Source organism: Mchenga conophoros, linkage group LG15 (genome assembly GCF_057382185.1).
Source record: "Mchenga conophoros isolate Kocher_MC1m ecotype Shallow Benthic linkage group LG15, M_conophoros_male_GT1.1, whole genome shotgun sequence".
NCBI lineage: Eukaryota > Metazoa > Chordata > Actinopteri > Cichliformes > Cichlidae > Mchenga > Mchenga conophoros.
The window spans coordinates 19,034,709-19,055,658 of NC_140540.1; the positions used below are offsets into that span (position 1 = coordinate 19,034,709).

A 20,950-nucleotide genomic window follows, 5' to 3' on the forward strand; every position below is an offset into this window, starting at 1 on the left:
ACAGTCATGTGTGAGCAGACTGAAAAACAGCGGGCTCAGGGCAGTTTTGTATTTCCTAAAGAAATTCAGGGTTTGTAATGTCCGAAATTAATATAAAAGTTTGGAAAAAGTTTGGTTATTTTTAGTTTGGACAAACGTTAAAACAGAAAGCTGGGAGGTTAAAAGGGTGTACAGAGTTTAAGCAGGGTATTTAGAGATTACACAGAAAGTCTCCAGTTCAAGTTTATTTAAAATCAAAGATGGAAAATTGTAACTGAAAACTACTGGTCTGTTTATTGGAGCAGGGATGAAGCATGAAAGGTAACCTGACTTGTCTTTGGACTGCTAATTGAATGTATTTTTTACAGTTGTGCCTGATTTTGTGTAGCTCTGGAAAAACTCACCTGTCGTTTCTGCAAACACTCACATACTGTATGTCATTTTGGTAGTCAGGAGGCAAATGAGTGGCTTTCTCATCAAGTCATTTTATTTTGTTCTGTCCTTTCACAGATGCTATGAGTAAGACAAAGGCTAAAACGGAATCAGAAAGGTTAGTGAGTCATCTGAAAATGTATGTGAATTCCAGATAGTTTAAAATTGAATCCAGCCATGATGTTAGCCTGTGCTGTTTTCTTGAGGTTGTCCCCTGGAACAAAAGCATGATTTCTCTCAATTTTCCAGACTTATTGGTAACAACTCAGCCTGGACAGAGGCTCTGAATGATGTCAGGCTGACTGCTGAATGAAATAAAATGGGGAAAGAAACAGATGGATATGACCCATGAGAGTCTTTCTTGACGACATCTGGCTAGCACGACTTTCACCATAAAAGTTTAATATTAATCCCTGCAGCATTTTAGGGTACAGTTGTGCCACTCAAATCCAAAAAGCAGAGTTAGTAAAAATCAGAGCGACTTCCATCATTAAGTTTCACCATGGATATGTATTGTAGATAAAAACAATGATTGCCATGTTCCTCATTGCAGATCATGAGCGCTGACCTATAAAGAATGAGCTTAAAAACTCAGAAAAGACGATTACATTGCTATTACATCAGACTCAACAAGTGAAAGGTTTATTCACTTAGTCAACTGGTTCAAATGGGAACAGCCTGACTTGGTGCCAGATCCCACAGTTTGCCTTCAGAGGTCTTGCTGAGTCCATGCCTTGGTAAATCTAAGCTGTTTTGGCAGTAGCATGCAAGTAACCAGCAAACATAATGCCATAAGGTTTTGACCCATTGATATATGGGTGTTTTGACACAAAATGGTTTATAATGTGCTTCTAATTCACCCCAGCACTCACTCACACTTACATGCTGATGGTGGCAAACCAAAACCCATTAAAGACACTTTGGCAGAAGAGCTGAAACCAAACATGCATTTTGTGGAAATTCTAACATTTCCTGAAACATGAGCACTGCTTTACCACATGACAACAATAAAGCTGTGATGAAAAGACAAGAAAAAAACAACAACAATGTGATGCCCTTATACTAAAATTCCAGTGGTTAATAGTGTCATGGTCCTGAGTCTCTGAGCCAATGTTTTGACTTTTGCAAAGTTTATGGTTCATTGAGTTTTGTATTTTTGGTTATCATTTAGGACTTTAGTTTTTAAGTTCTGGTTACATGTGTAATGTGGGTTCTCTTTACATCTTAATTATTGATTTGTATGTACTTCTCTGTGACTCAGTTTAGTATGGCCACCCTCAGTGTCTCTTTGTTTCTCATTAAGTCTTCATTTATGTTATGTCCTGCTTCATTTTGGTACTTCTTTGTCTTTTGTGGTTTGTATATAGTTTTTTTTTTTTTTTTTACCTTGTCTAGTTACCTAGATTCTGTTTAAATGTGCCTCATTTGCCCCCTTGTGTTCAGTTCTTTTAATTGCCCTCTTGTGTGTATACGATGTCTTCCTCATTCTATATAGAGTTTTTCCACCAGTTTAAAATAAGACTGTGCATTTGTGCAACCTGCTAGTCACCCACCTACTACAATGACAGCCACCTGCTTGCCAGATCCTGCTACCCCTAAGTCTAAGTCCTCTGAAAGGAAGTGTTGATTTTGGCAATGCTGTTCAGCCTCATTGCTGCAGCAATAGCACAGCAGCAGTGTTCACTTCCCCTAAATGCTTTCTTGTGTGTATATAAGCAGTGTCTTCCCCTGAGTCATCGTCACAGTGTCTGTTTTTGGTTCTTGTGTCTTCTCTGCCTGAATTATTGGATTCCTCTATTGACTTATATTTTATTTAATTTTTGATTTTCCATCTATTTAAATAAAGCTACATTTCCAGTTTATTCTGTTGCCTTAAGACTTTGAATGTGTTCGCTGGTCCACTGCAGGATACTGTGTCAACGTTATGATTTGATTTAATCTGATATAAAAACCCCACCTGGATTCAAATCATTCTCAATTCTTTTTTTTATTTGTATTTGACGGTGAATGCACTAACACATATCCCACCCCCATCTTCTTAAAGGACTTAAACTCGGTCCAGCAGTTTTGCTGCCTCTGGTTCAGATCCAAACACTATTGAAATGAACCAAGTTTCTCTCCAAAGGGATGTTTGGTTTTCAAGACCTCCTCAGCTGGCTTGGCACCATTATAGCATTAGCCACCTTTTCCTGACTCTTTGACTCATACATGTAAGAAAGTAATGTGTTTCCTCCTTTGTTAACCATATTTCTGTCAAAAGGGGCCTTTGATGAGTTGCAGTCTCATAATTCCCACCTTGCAAGTGTAGCTGCATTAAATGAATGAATTCATTGATTGCAATAATAGCATATGGCCAAAGCAAATCTTGGCTTTTCTCAAGGCCCACCAGTGCGTCTTGTCACATCACACCACTGATGTAAAGGATGGTCAACATGCAACAGTAAACTGCTCCTTTTAAATCATTATACAGTAAATGCTGATTGAACAATGTAGTGAGTACAAATTAATAAATCCTTTGCAGTTCTGTTTGGTTTTCTATAAGGCCTACTATACTATTCTGAATACAAAATCTCCTGGGAAATTCAAGGCTAAAAGGAAGAGGATCTTGTTTATGTTACCTCTGCGAAGGAGGTTATATCCTTGTTGTTGTTTTTTTCATTTAAAGGATCACTTGGAAGTTTATGAATAGATTCAAAGTTTTTACCAGGGGTGGTCTGAGCCTGCTTTTACAGATTATTCTGGAACATATCTTTCACCATTCAGATTTGACATTTTGGTGTCATAATGTCATAAATACATATAAAACTGGAAGATGTAAAATTGGAAATTTTAGTTTCAACTGGCATACTGTTTTACTAATTAATGCATGGCCTAACCTTCTACACAAGCCACAGCCAAAAAATATGGCCACCTATTTGGTGTTTCTGTCAACACTGACATGGTGGACCAAGTCGACCTATTACATCCTTTGGCACAATATGAGGTTGAATAAACGCACGTAAGTGTTACATGAACTGAATGACAGCAAGGTTTGCACCAAACACACCAATGAAATAAGAGTGTTACGCACCCTGCCCGAAGCGTCCAGTCTTATGAACCTCAGTTGCTCCTTGGTATCCCAGCATCCTGCAGACTACATCTCCATCCTTTTTATCCCAGACATCATCGCACACGGTTCCCCAGCGATGTTCATGGAAAACTTCCACACGGCCTTCGTGAAGACCTGACCCATTCACCAACCGTACCAAGGTCTCCTCCACTGAAAACCAAACACACAAAACAGAAGCTTTGTATCCAGATACACAAATGCATTGGCAGAGGGATTCCTACATTTTGCTGCAACTATTTAGTGTGTTTGCAGAGTGTTTATAAGCATTCCATTGTTATTTATGCCAAAAAGACAACAATAAAGGCCCTCGCTCATTTTTGGAGGGACTCATTCATTGTGTTTATAAGTTTAACGAAGCTCTGTGAATCACATCAATATGAAAACAAACTGAGATGAATGGGGTTTTTTTTGACATGCTGAAAAATAAAAATTCCATAAACCACAGAAAAACACTAAATAAGAACAATAAATAAAAATACCCTGGAAACTTTTTGTGTTCTTTTGTGAACCCTCTTTAAAAAAGTTTGACGTATGTTTCTTTCTGAATATACTGTTTTCTGTGATTGTAAAGCCTATAATATGGCAACAATCTCACGGATGTGAAGCGAATCCATTGAAGGGTTTTGAAATTCATAACTTCCTACTTTGGAACTTCACAGTATGCATCTGCAAGCATTTATCCAGTTTAGCTTATTTGAGCACTAAAGACTAACAGCTGCTTAAAAATACTGAGGAAAGGAGGGAAAGTGAGTGAATAAATAAAAGGAGAGATAGAAACTGTAAGTGGACATCAAAGATGAGAAGTAAAAAAGGAGACAAAGGGATGAATTAAAGTAGATTGCTAACAGGCTAAGAGTTTTGCATAGTCAAAACATTTTTATAACATTGTTAAAAAAAACTGTAAAGGTAGGGGTGTGGTAAATTTGACTGAGGATTAAGGCAACACTGGGAGCTTTAAGTTACTGACTGAGATGGCTCCACTTTGTTTCTGCTATTTGTTGCTTTTGAAGTATTTTAATTTGTTTATCTGTCAAATGTCGATCATGTTTGTACTTCGGTTTTGATGCAAAAACTTTTAGCATTTTATTAGTCCTTACTTTACACTACTTAGCAGATATGCTTGCACCCATAAGGTCAATGGATACAGCAATGCTCTGGTTCAAACATGGTAACTTCTGGCTCCCCAAAAAAACCTAACAGAGAATTAGGCAAAACATTCATGTTAAAGCTTCAAAACGTAACCTAACACTGCGACTACACTTTATGACATTCTTTTATACACAGTCTCTGTAAAAGATTCCTCACATAGGTGAACAAAACAACCATCTCTGTATTATTATTGTTGTTCTGGTTTGACAGAGTATTTTGGCTCCTGTAATATAATAAAAATCTAAAGGTTGAAATATGGTCGCAGGGCCCTGGAGTGTAAGCTATCACAGGGCGGAATTTTAGGATCATCCTTTTTTGAAGGAAGCTGGTTAGTTTTTAAATTTGTAAACCTCTAGGAATGCATGTAAATAAAAGTACTAGAGATGCCCCATTTTCATGGATTTAGGGTTGGAAAGCCTTGCTCAGGGGTGCCATGTCCACAAACTTGCATGTAAGAGCTTACAGAACAAGTGTGTGTGTAAATGAGTGTGTTTGTTTTAGCAGAAGCTTCATGGCTCTGCAGTTCATCTGGTATTCCTCAAAGTATGCAGCAGCTGTTCTCATGTGATTGATTTGATTTATCACCTTTCAGAGGGCAGAGAGGAAATAAGAAGAAGAAGAGGTAAACACACACTCGCAGCTACACTTTTCTGAACTGCTCATCACTGTTAAGACAAAGTGCCGCAGAGTAAAGCCAGACACATTATATAGACAGGATATTAGTCTCATCAGACCATCATACATTTTAACTGTGTACCATTTAACTCTCATTACAGTCAAGTATTTTGCACTCACTAGCCCATCATAATTTAATATCTGCTGTATTATTATATTGTCATAACTGCTGCACTGTATGATATTCTCTCCTGAGAACCAGCAAATTCAAACCAGAAATTAAATATTATTTCAACCTTCTGTTGTACTTTTGTACTGCAGGAGGTTTTTTCAGGCAACTCTACCCCACAAACTGTTAAGAGTAGAGCACCACATGTTTCGTTTTCAGCTAGGGTCAAGCATTTGAATTACTTGAAACAGTTATGTTCACTCATCAAACAATAACACAATATCATTTTTGCTATTGCCATGCATATAAAAATGATCACATTGATTAATAGCCCTTGTGACTGTTTAGTACTTCTCTAAACAGCCAGTTTACTATATATCCTAAAGCTCTTCTCAGCCAAAATCTGAAGCAATGACACCCAGCATGCAGTCTGCTAAATATTACATTTCTATGCCTATTTTGGAAAGGAAAACTTAAATCACATGCTAATGGAAAGTAGATCTTTTCTTACTATATGACATAATACAACATCATCCACAATTTACAGGAACTTTTCCAGCTCATTTGACAGTATGAGAGTGTCCTGATACCAAGAACAGCCAATGACATTTGTGGAATGTGTCATTTCCTTTAATAACTGCATGTTAATGAAGCAAGGCCGACAGGTTAAGTAACTCAAGTCTTAAATGCTGCATCATTTTTAGCTTTGCATGCATGCATGAAAAAACCCGAGACATGGAAAACGATCTTCTTACATCCTTCTCTTACTATACTCTATGGGGTGATAGAGTATCACTAATGTTCATCTGTTTCAGCTCTTTATTAGTTTCTTTCGAAGAGCTTGAGAATCCCCATGGAGAAAATGAGAGACTGGGGAGAAGATAAAGGAAAGGAAACGCTCCAGAGGTACCACATGTAGACTAATCTGAGCCATACAACAAAGCTTCACAGGGATTTATATCTCAGTCTATGGAGAGCTGGACAGCTGAACTCAGTTGAACAACGTCATGTGTGTGCTTTGGGTTACAAAAAAATTGGTACAATTTAGGCAATGCATGAATAACATTCAGTGAATAACACTGCAGCCTCTGAAACGGCAAGAGTTGGACATGCTTTCAAACAAAAACAAGACCTGACTGCACATTAACCACTTCCCTCAAAAATGCTCACCTAATCATTTGTAATCACACTCATTGTTTATCTACTGGTGATAGTACCCTTTCAGCTAAAACTGGTCATTAAGATGTGCTCATATTTTGTACAATAATAAGAGCTGTGTTCAGAGGATTTGAAGTATGTAAGAGCCTAGGAGTTAGGGGTTGTCTTTTTGAACCCAAAAACAAAATTGAATACACAAATGTCAAAAGGCAGCTCTGAGACTAAACTTTGAGAAACGTGATTAATCTGACTTTCACTAGTTTGTTTGAATCATCCAAACAAACATGCTAACAATTTAGCCTAGTGTGTGTCCTGTTCACGGAACTCAGTACTAAGTTAAATATTCAAACACTTTGAATAGGATAACAGATAACATCTGTTACTTGTATGCTTTGGTCTATATCATTTTGTTTTTATGACTCATGTAGACAGCTTTGCAACCTTTCCAGTTTGTTTTAAAATGAGTCAGCCAGATGCTATACTAGCATTTTGAGTGTTAGCTCAAATAGCTAGTTGGCTGTAAAAAATATACAAAAAATATGCCACAGATGGTTGTTGAAATTATAAAGTTAATGGTTGTAGACTAGAAATAAGAAGCAAATATTTGCCTGACACTGAGGACATGTTGTTAAGTCATTAGGAATTTTGAGCAATACAAGGACAGAAAGGTTGACAGGTTTAGCCAAAGTAACTAGGGGCAATACATTATTTGGTGAAATAAAAAGTGGGGTAGTCTAGATATAATAACATGTCAGCATAACCACTAATTACATTTTGGATCAGAATATGTGGAAACAGGTTGGTGGACAAAAGTCCTCTGAAATGTGTTTCCCACTAAGCCCTCAACTTTGTAAAAGTAATGACTTTTTCTACTGACACATGCTCACAGAGACAAAAGTCACTTCTCAAATTCCTTAAAGTAATTAAACCAAAGGTCAATATCCTGGTTTCTAACTTATGCCATTGGTACAGCCTAACAGCTTCTGTCTTACATTCACTTTTGACAGCCAGCAAAGTGATTCATCATAAAACAGAGGCGATCTAATCTGGACATAAATCATGTACTGCTTCTGTAAAAGTAAGGAAATTAAAATGAGCTTTGAGAGATATAATGACTGTTTCTGTTCAGTGAATACTAGTCAAATGAGCTTCAACTGCTGGGGGCCTTCCAAGTGGTTCAAGCCTCTGAGGCCAGATAAGCTGCAGCAACCACAACATGAAGGCCAGAACATGGAGTGATAGAGTATTACTAATGTTTTTCTGGCAGGCAGGAAGAATCTGTACTGGATCGAACTACATGGCTCCAAGACAGCAGCTAACTAGATCCATCTGTTCATAACATCTTCTTTCAGCTGCTCCCTTCAGGGGTCACCACAGCTAATCATTTGCCTCTAGCTCACCCTGTTACTTGCATCCTGTCACACCAACCCTCTGCACGTCCTCCTTCAATACCTCCTTGATGCTTCTTTGTGGCCTTACTGGTTTCCTTCTGCCTGCCAGCTCCATATTCAACATCCTCTGTCCAGTATGTCCAATATCACTCAAACCCTCTCAACTTTGCCTCTCTAACTTTATCTTTTTTGTAAAACATCCCTTTCACTCTTGCTGATCGTTTCCTCACCCGCTCCACCCTTCCTGTACTCTCTTCTTTGCCTCTCTTATGCACTGTCCATTGCTTTAGATGGAGAAGTACATTCTGATATTGGATTATCTCATTTCTTGACACTGAAAGGCCACACTGACGAGAAATGAAAACTTTCCTTCATGTTGATTTTCACATTCAACTACATGGTTTCTCATGAGCTCAAGTCCCAGGACACACACAAATTTCTCGTTTTTGAGTCAGAAATCTGAACTCGTTAATGTTTGGATCTCTGTACCTGCTGATGTGCACAGGAAAAACAAACAATAAAACAACTACACTTAATGCTGGAGTCCTGAGGTCAGCTGTCAAACTGCCAGATTTTATGGCTGTTGTAATATGTGAGGTCAAGAAAAAAACATTACATCAATGTTAGCAATGACCTCTACATGAAAAGAACATTTTGTTACATGTTACATGCCCATAGGAAAATATCTATCATTTTCACCGCCTCAATACTGAAAATCAAAACAAGTGAGAAATTTCTATTTATGATAATCGGTTTCAGTAGAACTTAGATTCATAGAAAACAGTATTGAAAATGTTTGTTTTCAACACTAGTTTACAGTGTGTAAACCAAGCAATCAAACAGAGACCAAGATTTTACATTTTCTTTAGTACATCTAAAAATAAGTAGCTTTACACTAAAATGCAAAAACAACCAAACTCCTTTATATCCTTCCTTTTAAAATGTGCTATACCTTTTAAAATTGTCATTTTCTTTCATGTTACATTGGGGGCGTATTTTCAGCCAGCTCATAGAGCGACTGTCATTGCCAGTTAAGAGGCAGCTAACTAACTAAGAAAAAGTTGGTTAAAAGTTATGGGGGAAAAAAAGCTGACATATTTTAACCTAAAGATCTTTTTGTAAACATAACAGTAGATTTAATGTCTAAACCTTTCTACCCTTACCATAATCAAATTGTTTTTATTGCTCAAACCTAATGTATCTATCCTAAAGCACTTTGAGGACTCCAGTACAACAGAAAAGTGCAGGATAACAATCAGTCCATCTACTATTTACCAACTAATGAAACCATGTATTTCTAATGAATAAAATTTTAAATTAAAAATGATCAAAATTTAAAAAAACAAAACAAAATTTAATCAAGTATGAAAAACATTTAGTGTCAGCAGCAACATTAATTGCTCCACAATTTTGTGCACATGGCCACGAATCACTACATGTGAGATGGAAAGATGAATCGTCTTGCAAAAAATGGATGGTACACAGGGAATTCCATGTTCAGAAATAAGTAGACAACAGCAAACTGTTGTAAGACCAATTTGAGCTGGACATTGTCTTAAACATAAGCACAACTACCATCAACTGATCACAAAAATATATACAACATAGGTAAAAAATCAAATACTTTGTGCTAGGATGCAATACTAGCAATACATACAAGATAAAAAACTGTTTTTAAAGCCTGTTGATTAAGAGGTTATTAAATCCAGACGTTTGTGAATTTGCAAGAACCCACTGGCATTTTTTGGGCAAAGTTTGGGATCTATGCATGTAGCCTAATTAACCCAGTAAATCTAAGAGATCTTTATGCAATGTCTTTATGTAATCAATGCTAATTAAATGTAGTCAATCAACCAAGAAAGAAAAAAAAATTAAAGCCTAATGGGCAAAACAACAATTACAACACAGCATGTGTTCAACGGTGCTGGCATGAGGAGTAAACAATGCAGTCAACACCCAGCAGTATGCAGGATTTGGATAAATTACCATTGCATTCACAAATATAGTAGAAACAAAAAATTAACTACAAAAATCAGGAAGACTGGCGCAGTGCATTATATAAATAGCAAGATACATGAGAATGTTGTTCATATAACATCAGTACAAGACTAAATTAATGTGTTTATTATTTTTCTAGTAGTTGTTTCTTTTCTTTACCTTTTTTCTTTCTGGCATGCCTCATTACTCTTTTTATTTGTTTTGTTCAGATACAGTAGAAAAAAAAAATCTCATCTGTCTTCTTGGACATAAGATTTTGCTGGAAATACATACAATCTGGACTCCATTTGTTCTTTTTCACTCAGAGACAATCACTCATGCTTCGAGGAAAGCATTTGATTCTGTCAGTGACATAACATCCTCTTCAGCAGGTTCATTTTATGGTAATACCCAACACATGTGGACTAACGCTCCGTTTTCCCACTAATTCCTCACAAACTTTTGCTTGTTCTGGAAAGTGATTACACAGGTATGAACTGTTTGCTTTAAAGTGTAAAACAATTGAAGTCACGCATCCAACAATAAGTCGGTTGTGACAGAAATACAAACGACGTTATGATTTGAAATTTCTAACAGCCAACAGAATGTGGGCTCAGTCTGTCTTTTCTTCTCTGAAACATCAAACATCCGCGTCGCGTAAATGACGTGAGGAAAGAACTGATCTTTGACGGCTCTGTAATGGGCAGAAACTGCATTCATGTGGTCAAGGGATCAGGATTATTTGACATGAACACCACCCCATCACTCAGCACATGCAGAACAGTCATGGTGATGCAAAAAAGAAAGAAAAATACAAGCATGGAAAAAAGATGTAATGACCTTTTTCTTTCTACTTTGTGGTTTTGCATTCAAGTTCAGGTTACCGCCACAGGACTTATACTTATTTTGAAATCCTTTTGATGTACACTGTGAGATTACATTAAAAACAAATGCACACCTACCAGCCTTTGAAACCATGTTCAGCTCTATGTGATTGATATCAAATGAACCAAAGATGAATGAAAGCCATAAAGTTATCACGTCATAATTTATGGTTGATTTTGGATCACACGCACCGATAGATGTGAGGTACTCAGACTTTCATTCCTGTGACTGTGAAACACGTACAACATTTGAAATGATACATTACAATATTCAAAGTACATTCTTACAAAAATGAAATAATTCAGAAGTTTGCTAAACATTTCTGTAAATGCAAAACTTGCTTAGGCCTTCTATTTGTGATCACTTCTTGAACCAACATACTGGTTGGAATCACCTAATGATCCCCATATGTAGCTGTTACATCCTGTGAGGCTGTGGGAGTGTGTGTGTGGGTGGGGTGTTTGCCCACTCTCTCCGCCTCCTCCTCTCTTGCCACTCCTACACTCTCCTCTCTCTCCCCAGGACAGCTGTTTTTGTTAAGCCTCGTTTGCCACCTGAATCCAGTCAGCAATCACCTCTGAGGCTATTTAAGCTGGGGATGAGCTGTGAGAAAGATGGGTTTTTCCCCTCTGTGGTGCGATGCAGTTTCTGCTAGGTTTTGGACAGACAGCCTCCTAGTGAGTAGATGGGCTTGTGGGCCCTGGAAGTGTCTCCCTTATTTGTTTGGTAGCTTTTTCTTTTGTTGCTGCCAGTGTTTCCTTTGTTTCTTTGGCATTATTGGTAAAACGGCGTTGCCGGCTCTTTAAGTCATTTGTAATAAAACTATATTATTTGTAATAAAATTATATTATTATTATTATAGAACAACTCTGTCTGTTTATCTTCAGGTCAGCCACTAACCAGAAAGTCGGTGGTTCAATCCCAGGCTGCTCCAAGCCAAATATCCTTGGGCAAGATACTAACCCCATGTTTGCCTACTGGTGGTGGTCAGAGGGCCCGGTGGCGCCAGTGTCCGGCAGCCTCGCCTCTGTCAGTGCACCCCAGGGCAGCTGTGGGCTACAATGTAGCTTGCCATCACCAGTGTGTGAATGGGTGAATGTAGTGTAAAGCGCTATACAAATGCAGGCCATTTACCATTTTACCATTTAAAGGTTAAATATGGATAGAATCAGCTCAGTTGGGCACTGCTACCATCCAGATATCCTTCAGCATGCATGGTGAGGGAATCGATCTTGGTCAAGGCTTACAGCTTCATACTGACCTTGTTGATTTCTGTGTCTGAAAGTTTGGTTAAATTACAAGTAATCAACATCCATCCATTCGCTTCCGCTTATCCTTTTCAGGGTCGCGGGGGGCGCTGGAGCCTATCCCAGCTGTCATAGGGTGAGAGGCAGGGTACACCCTGGACAGGTTGCCAGTCTGTAGCAGGGCCAACACACAAGGACAGACGACCATTCACATTCACTCGCACATTCACACCTAGTGGCAATTTGGATTATCCAATTAACCTATCCCCACAAGCTGCATGTCTTTTGGACGGTGGGAGGAAGCCGGAGTACCCGGAGGGAACCCACGCAAACACGGGGAGAACATGCAAACTCCACACAGAAAGACCCCGGCCTGATGGTGGAATTGAACTCAGGACCTTCTTGCTGTGCGGCAACAGTGCTAACCACCGTGCTAATCAACATAACAACAGGAATATAAATCAAAGTAAGTAAAGTGCTTAATTTAAAAACAAAGCAACCAAAAACACTTTGCTGGATTAGATGGTGGAAAAAAAGTCTCATTGGAATAATCTGCAGTTTGTTATGCTACTAATTAGTGGGTAGATTACTGTACATCTAATATTCTGTCCACAGTGATGTCTATAAAACACTTAATTTGCCTGTTGAATCTTTTAGCAGACCATGTTCCCTTTTTTACTGTTTCTGTAGTAGTTTGCCTGCATGCATGTGTGGTCATCTAATAACTTTGAAGCTGCAGTTACTGCTGCCAATAAGACATTAATGAAACTTACTGAAAAAAAGAGAGGAACTTGGAATCACTTAAAGGATGTTATTATTTTGGGGCCAAATAAAACGGTTGCAGGTCTGCAACTTTTGTTATTCTCATAGTTGTTCATCAAGAAGGAGAGTAGAAGAACAGAAGGAGTATAATGTTTTTGTAAAACTGGTATGATAGTGTGCAAAAAATATTATAAATGCATTTAAAAACTATACAAATCAGGATAAAATGAACCTGTATGGATTGGTTCTTTGCAGCTATACTACTTGAGTTGGTACAAACAGGCAGAATGATATTACATATAACATTTTAGGTTATTTAATATTAGCTACAAACAGCTAAATAACACATTGTCCCTTGCACACTGTGGACTGGACTTGGCCATCATTTTCTCACCTGGTCTGTCTCCTCGCTCACCCCGTTCACCCTTCTCTCCCTTGAAACCCCTTTCTCCTCGGTTACCTGAGGACAAAACAGCACGAGACAACTGATTTACTGACAATGTCGATAATGATTACTTTAAAGAGTTTTATGTCACAGTACATGATGATTAAGCACGATGTAGTATAGAACATTTAGATAAAATATGAAATCAAGGAAAAAAGGAGGCTGGAACAGTAAGAGGTACTAAAAGGAAACAGCTGGAGGAACATTTTACAACAAAAAAGGTTAACTGGTAACAGGTCAGCACCATGATTGGGTATAAAATTGCATCTCAGAGTAGAGTTCTCAGAAGTAAAAGTGGGCAGAAGTTCAAAAATCTGAAAAAACAAAAAACCCAGCACCTACAAATTGTGGAACAAGAATGATATAAAATTGCAACTTTGACTATCTCGGGATCTACTTTACATGATTCATCAAATGATTCTGAGAATCTGAAGAAATTTCTGTACATAAGGGAATAGGCTTAAAATCAATCATTGGATGCCTGTGACCTCTGAGCCCTCAAACAGCACTGCATTAAAAACAGGCATGAATCTGTAGTGAAAAGCACTGCGTGGGCTCAGGAACACTTCCAGAAATCATTTTGATTACAGCTCATTGTGCCATCCACAAATGCAGGTTAAAGCTCCTTCATGCGAAGAAGTCATATGTGAAGATCATCCAGATGCCTCTGGCTTCTGGGGGCCAAAGCTCATTTAAAATGGTCTGAGACAAAGTGGAAAACTGTTCTTCTGTCAATGAATCAAGATCTGAAATTGTTTGGGAAAACATGGAGACTGCAACCTCCAGACTAAAGAGGAAAGGGACCAGCTGGCTTGTTATGTGCACTCAGTTCAAAAGCCTGCATCTTTGATAGTATGGCTGTGCATTAGTGTCTATGGAATTAGCAGCTTAAACACCTGGAAAGGCATCAGCAATGCTGAAAGGTATATACAGATGTTAGGGCAATATGTGCTCCAATTCAGACAACAGGCCTTGCGTATTTAAACAAGACAGTGCTAAACTTCATACTGCAGCTACAACAGCATGGCTTCATAGCAGAAGAATCCTGGTGATAAAGTGGCCTCCCTGCAGTCCAGGACAACTAAAAACATTTGGCACATCATGAAACTAAAAACATGACAAAGAAGGCCTAAGATTGTTGTGCAGCTAGAAACGGATATCAGACAAGTATGAGAACTCATTCCTCCCCCAAAAGTTCACCAGCTGTTCTCCTCAGTTCCCAGATGTTTACAGACTGTTGTTAAATGCAGAGGGGATGTGTGTTACGGCCGCTGGCCTCAGGTGGCCCCGCCTTCCTCCCTGGAATCTACAGTGCTCCAGGACTCACGGGGGATTGGCTGGCCCGGACATATGCCCGCCCCAACTTCATGCGGGTCCGAGCCTGTCAGACTACACACACCATTGGCTCCCGCAGGAGCCTGGAGTACGACGGACAAGTGACACAGCTGTCTGCAGTTATGACAAGTGACACAGCTGACTGCAGTTACCTGATAGTATAAAAGGCTGAGGAGTCTTCATTCGTCGAGGGACTTGTTGATTTGAACAGACTGTACAGAGAGTCCCTCCCTTTTGCCTTTTGCCTGTGTTTTGTGTTGCCTCCTGCGAGACGTTCAGTAGAGCAGCGCTCTACTGGTGCTATTAATCGTGGTGTTTGTTTAAAGTTTCTCTGCTGCCTAGTGAGTTGTTTCACTAACGGATTTCAGTTGTGTTAATAAACCTTATGTTTGTCGTCCTACCTAACTCCTTGGTCTCTGGGCTCGTTTATGTTACGTCCGCTGCCGCCTAGCAGAGCCGGGCCGTAACAATGTGTTACTATTATCAAATTCTAACATGGGGTATTTTCTTAAATTTTACACCCTTTCGTACTGAGCGTGTAAATTCAGTCATTATACTGATCTCTTAGAGAACCAATATGTTAGTAAATTTGTCATTACGAATAGAAATGATAGTAAATACTTAAGTTTTGTTTGTTCAGTTAGACTGAGTGATATTTGTCATATTTTCATCCTACTTTACACAAAATAACAGAAACCAGGGATATGAGTTTAGGGATTAATCATGAATAACTGAAACTTGTAAAAATTGTAACAACAAATCAAATCGTTTTCAGTGTTTTTTGTCAAAATTTGGTTTAGTGAAAAGGGAAGGAGAGTTGTCTGTATCATAATATCCAATAAAATCCTGGTTAAAGTTAAAAGGGAAGCAAGCTATGCATAAACTGAACACAACCAAGACTGAATTACACACAGTGCCAACCGCAATGTAGCACAAAATGGGGCAGAAATGAGGTGAAAAAACAAGCAGGACCAAGAGCCATAACCCTCAGAGATGAGAGCAGCTCAACCACTGAGAAGTCTTAAAACATCTGAACCTTTTCTTCACTTCTCAATCATTTCCTCTCATTTGTATATTTTTAGCTAATGTCTCTTAAATCATGAGGCCTGTAATTGACTTCTCATACATGTGGCTACGCCCTGAATCCTCTTCTTAAATAAATTCTAAACATTGTGGTGTATATGTGACTATTAATGCAGAGAAGAGCTGAAAAACAAAATGAAAATGCACTGACAAAAATCTTTTTAAGGTAATTGCTTAGGCTATTACAACATGGATGGAAAAGTTAATGGGATACAAAACAGCGACATTACTGCAAGTAAAAATCCTTGCATTTGTGGTTTGTGTAAAATTACAGTACATTTACACACGACACCTCTCCCCAATCAGAAGCTTGGATACGACTATGTCTTATTTGTTTTCATTTCAAAATATAATGTTATTACAAATTCCCATGAATTAGCCATCCAAAGTTGGAGAGCATTTCAGTTTCAGTGCCAGTTGCTAACTCTCAGCCATGAGGTTTAAAAACCACAAGTCTGTTTTTGTCATGAAGCAACGAGAGGATCGGCTTTGAATGGGCACTTATCCCACCTTTAATTTGACCACAGTGTAGGTGCAAGCTGTGGTGGTCCTCAGCCACATGTGTTACAGCCTGTGTGTGTGTCTAAGCAGGGCAGCTAACCCTTTATACACACCCTCCACGTGACGTCCTCAGCCTTCAGTGTCACTTCTATCCTGACCACATCCTTAACAACTAAATAACACTGCAGGGAAAACCTAAACACAGTGGTGGGCTACTGCTGAGCCACAAGAGACAACAGATGCGTCTGATTTAAACCCTCACTGAGTAATTTTGCATACTGGTGGTCCTGAAAGGCAGCAAAGGGTAAGATGAGGGGAATTTTGTAAGGTAATTTGAAGCCTTAGTACAAATATTTATGGTAACCCTCAGGATAAACTGTCATAACTTTGATTAGCATCACACTTTTCATCTAGTGCCAACAGCAAGTAAATTCTTAATTTATATTTTTGGCTTATGAACAAATACCTTTAATAAAAAACAAATGAGCGTCAGCTGTATTTACTATTTTGTGGTAATGAGCAAATTCAAGCATTCCAGTGTGCTAAACCAATATGGTCCACTGTCACAGCTACACAACACCTACTAAAGATCAATATATTCATTATCACTGCATTCCAGTAAGTAATGGCTCTAGACTTTTAATAATGTTTATGTTCAATGTGACCCATTGTGGTTTTCATTTTTTTTTTTGTCAAAATGTTAAAATGTTCATGTCAGAAAAATTCTCAAGCCTAGTGACAACTGGCCAGTGGATTAAGGTGCAAGTCAATGATGCATTTAAATAATATGGGTATTCCCATAAGGTTAATTCACAGAGGCACAGATGCCATAATCCCAGCAAACATGGCTTAAAGAGACCCTGACATAATGTTGTGCAGGGTTGGCTGTGGCTCAGGTGGTTGAGTCTTATTAAAAAGTACTTTAAATGGTCAACTGAGGAGAAAGGTGTTATATAAGCACCTTCAAACTCTTTTCATTTGTATGACTGAAGTCTCATTTGTTGTACGGTGAACTTACAGTAACATGTCGGACTGTTAAAAGCATTATGTCTGACTGCCCCTTATGTCAGCCTTATAAACCATGTGATGCACAGTTAGCAAAGTAGCATAAGGGAGCAACAGGATGCGAGTTTAAGTCAACCTTGTGGTATACATTTTTTTCCTCTTTCCACCAGCATGAAAGGAAAGAAACGTATGGTATATCAGCAAAAAAAAAAAGCAAAGACAAATATCAGCTAGACAGGGAAAATATTGTTATGCATTAATATAATTTTTTTTAAATCATCTTTTGATATGGCAATGAAACATTTTTGGGAACTATAGACTAATAAGAATCATTAGGTTACTTACATATAAGCCTGAAACAAGGCCAAAAGTTTTAAAGTTCTGAGATAAATCTGTAAAGGTCAGGCTTCAAACTGCTCTTAATGCAATTTATTTATTTAATTGTATGATCAGCTAACAACAGCTCTTTACTAATTTTGGCCAGCTGTAAATCTGAAAAGGTAAGACAGCATGAGAGCCACAGAGAGACAAAAATAACGTCTAGCTTATGAAAAAACACAAGACTAAAGACCCAAGCGGTTTTCCGTAAGTGTTGGTAGAAACCAAAGTAGAGTTGAAAGAAGTTGCCCTCCAGGGGCCAAATTGCTAAAATTGCTTTGTGTGTTAAACAGTTTGCTAACACGTTAGCAGTAAACACTTCACAATGTCACAGCACTTCAGAGTTGTCAGTTTTTTACTGTCCCCCAGTGGCTAAAAAAAGTCCAGCTTTACGCACCCAGAAATACCATAAAACACTGTCAGCAACCACAACTGATCTGACAACCAAAGGAACAGCCAACACCTTCTGCAGTCCCTATATATTCTTCCCACCGTTCATCTATATAAAACCATGAGACTTCCCAGTGCTGTTTTTACAAGTTTTTTGTTTTCCCTCCTCCCTCCTGGATGACTGTCTTATACTGAGGCCCCATTCATAGCCGAGTCTCTCCAAAGCCTTCCTCCTTCACTGGTCTGTTAAACCTGAAACTGCACCACAGACGCGTAAAGCAGAAATACACACTACTACAAACTACCGGGATCTAGATGTGAAGGTTCCTGTGTCCTTCACTTTACCTTAATTTTTGTTTTTCTGTGTAAAATGGTTATTGGTGTGATGTTTTGTATTGCTCGCTACATAACTAAGTTGTCAATCAAATGATGCAGACAATGCCAGAGTTTTTGTAGGTGACAATCTTTTCATGCCTGCTTGGTCATAATGGATGTAAAGTGAGTTTTTTTCTAATGGCTTCAATCAGGCTTATGTCATACTATTAAAATACAGGACATGTTTAGCAATAAATTATAATTCCCTCTACTTTCAAGACATGAGTGACAGGCAGTGGTAGAATATGACGTGCTATATGTATAAGAACAGCTTTTGTGAAACCCATGTTTAAGGACTCTTCATAGAGTCACTTTTTACAGTAAAACAGTAGTGGAACATGTCTGCTATCACTACAGATACATTATATTAAAGAGACATCACATAATGAGGAGATGTGGCACTCCTGAAATCTATGGAAAAACAAATAATGGAAGAATTGTTCTAATCTGATATGACTGCTGATTTCATCCTCTGACCAAAGATTAAATGGTAAACGGCCTGTATTTGCTTTACACATCCAGTCATCCATACAGTGGTGATAGCAAGCTACATTGTAGCCACAGCCACGCTGGGGCGCACTGACAGAGGCAAGGCTGTCGGACACTGGCGCCACCGAGCCCTCTGACCACCACCAGTAGGCAACGGGTGAAGTGTCTTGCCAAAGGACCGAGAGTGTCCAAGCCGGGGCTCGAACCGGGAATCTTTCGATTACAAGGCGAACTCCGAACTCTTCAGCCACGATCGCCCGTGAGATTATTTACATCTTTACATTACATTTTAATACTTTTGGTGTGCACTTAAGGCAGGAGTCGGGGAACTCCAGGCCTCGAGGGCCGGTGTCCTGCAGGTTTTAGATGTGTCCTTGATCCAACACAGCTGTTTTAAATGGCTAAATTACCTCCTCAACATGTGTTGAAGTTCTCCAGATGCCTGGTAATGAACTAATCATTTGATTCAGGTGTGATGACCCAGGGTGATATCTAAACACAGGACACTGGCCCTTGAGGCCTGGAGTTCCCCCACTCCTGCCTTAAGGAGTAACAACAGCATTATGTGCCCTTTCCCTAGCATCCTCTTCATATGGCCTACTTCATTATAAATTTGATTTAAAGAACTGAAGGTAGATCTCCTCGATTGCCATCGAGCATATCCATTATCCGTATCACTATTGTGTTGCATTGTGGTATAATTCAAGCTGATGAAGTGTCCGGTGCTTTCAAACTCGAATTTTCTACCAGGAATTAGTCCTAACAATGGGGTCTATTAGGAGACCCCACAGTATGACCCTTCTGCCACCAGATATTTGGTTTTTGTCTCAGTTTATCTTATTCTCCTAGTGCTTTAGCATCTTTCTTCTAGTAAACACAATAAAAACAGTCTTTTACATTTGTATAAAATGAGCATGAAAAGGCACATTATTTTACACTATGTAAAAATGTCTAAAAAAAGGGAGAGTTGAGTCATAACAGCTAAGTGCAGGACACAACAGGTCCAAGATTTCAAGAGCTACCGGACAACATTTGGACTGTGGGACTTAACACTGGACAATTCAGCCAAACCCCAATCTGATTGGCAACAGCTGTCGGCTAAAACCACATTACACGCATACATACACAGTGACATGTCCACACAAGAAACTCTTAGACTGCAGTGCCTTATCATATTAGTCACGGCTATGATTAATTCAGAGCTGTGTTTATCTCAGTGTGTGTTTGTTATCATTGGCGCTGTCCAGCCCCCGATGGGGTTTATGTAGATTTAGAGAGATGATGAGAGAGTATAAAGACAGCAAATAAGAAATAACAACATAATGGACACTATCCAAGCTTAAAGATGGCATTTATCCTTGTTCTCACATTGTGGAAAACATGTAAAAACATTTACAGAGTGGAATGGAAAACTACTGGTAAATTCCCCACACTGTATATAGTGATATACTGAGTTGTCAGACAGTATTAGTTCTTCATTATGGATTTTGCCACATATAAAATATGATCCTATTATAATGATAAAGGTGTGTGGGTTCTATTCAAAAGTACCTTTAAATATGTTATTCAGGTTTCTGTGTCAGAATGTGGTTGAAATTTGTTTAAGTGCATGCTTCTTGGATCTTAATTTCCATGGTAGATTTGGAGGGGTTGTGTCATGACAACATGATGGATGGGGGCAGTAAGAAAAACTGGCTGGATTAGTGCATACTGGAAAATGAGTACGTACACACGCATCAACAAGTTTTCCTCTCTTTTTCTGACAGTTGTTCCATTGGAGCTAATAATATAGAAATATTGTTGCTTTCCAGCTGTTTAGTTGATAATCACGGTTTCTGGTAACATCCAATAATTTCTTGCATTTCATTGAATGGAAAACCTATTAGATAAGTAGAGACAGGTGTTTTGCTTGAATAAATGGGAGAGTATAAGCGAATATAGCTCCCATGGCTAAAGACAATAAGCAAACAGTAGCATCTGTTGGTGATGTAAGAAGTGTTGTGTTCCTGATAAATCCTGGTACGGAACTTTTTCAGTGACATAAAGGTCAACAAGTCATGGAGTCATCTGAGGACT

General features: G+C 38.6%; 1 protein-coding gene across 1 annotated transcript in view; it reads right to left on the reverse strand.

Moving 5' to 3' along the window:
* scara5 (scavenger receptor class A, member 5 (putative)) overlaps window positions 1-20,950 on the reverse strand; it is a 104,706-nt gene that overhangs the window by 16,369 nt on the left and 67,387 nt on the right. Inside the window, exons 10-11 of the mRNA XM_085246781.1 lie at window positions 13,268-13,333; window positions 3,482-3,670 (exon numbers count right to left, since the gene is read on the reverse strand). Coding sequence (XP_085102907.1) covers window positions 3,482-3,670; window positions 13,268-13,333 — 255 coding nt within the window. The remainder of the gene's footprint in view (window positions 1-3,481; window positions 3,671-13,267; window positions 13,334-20,950) is intronic.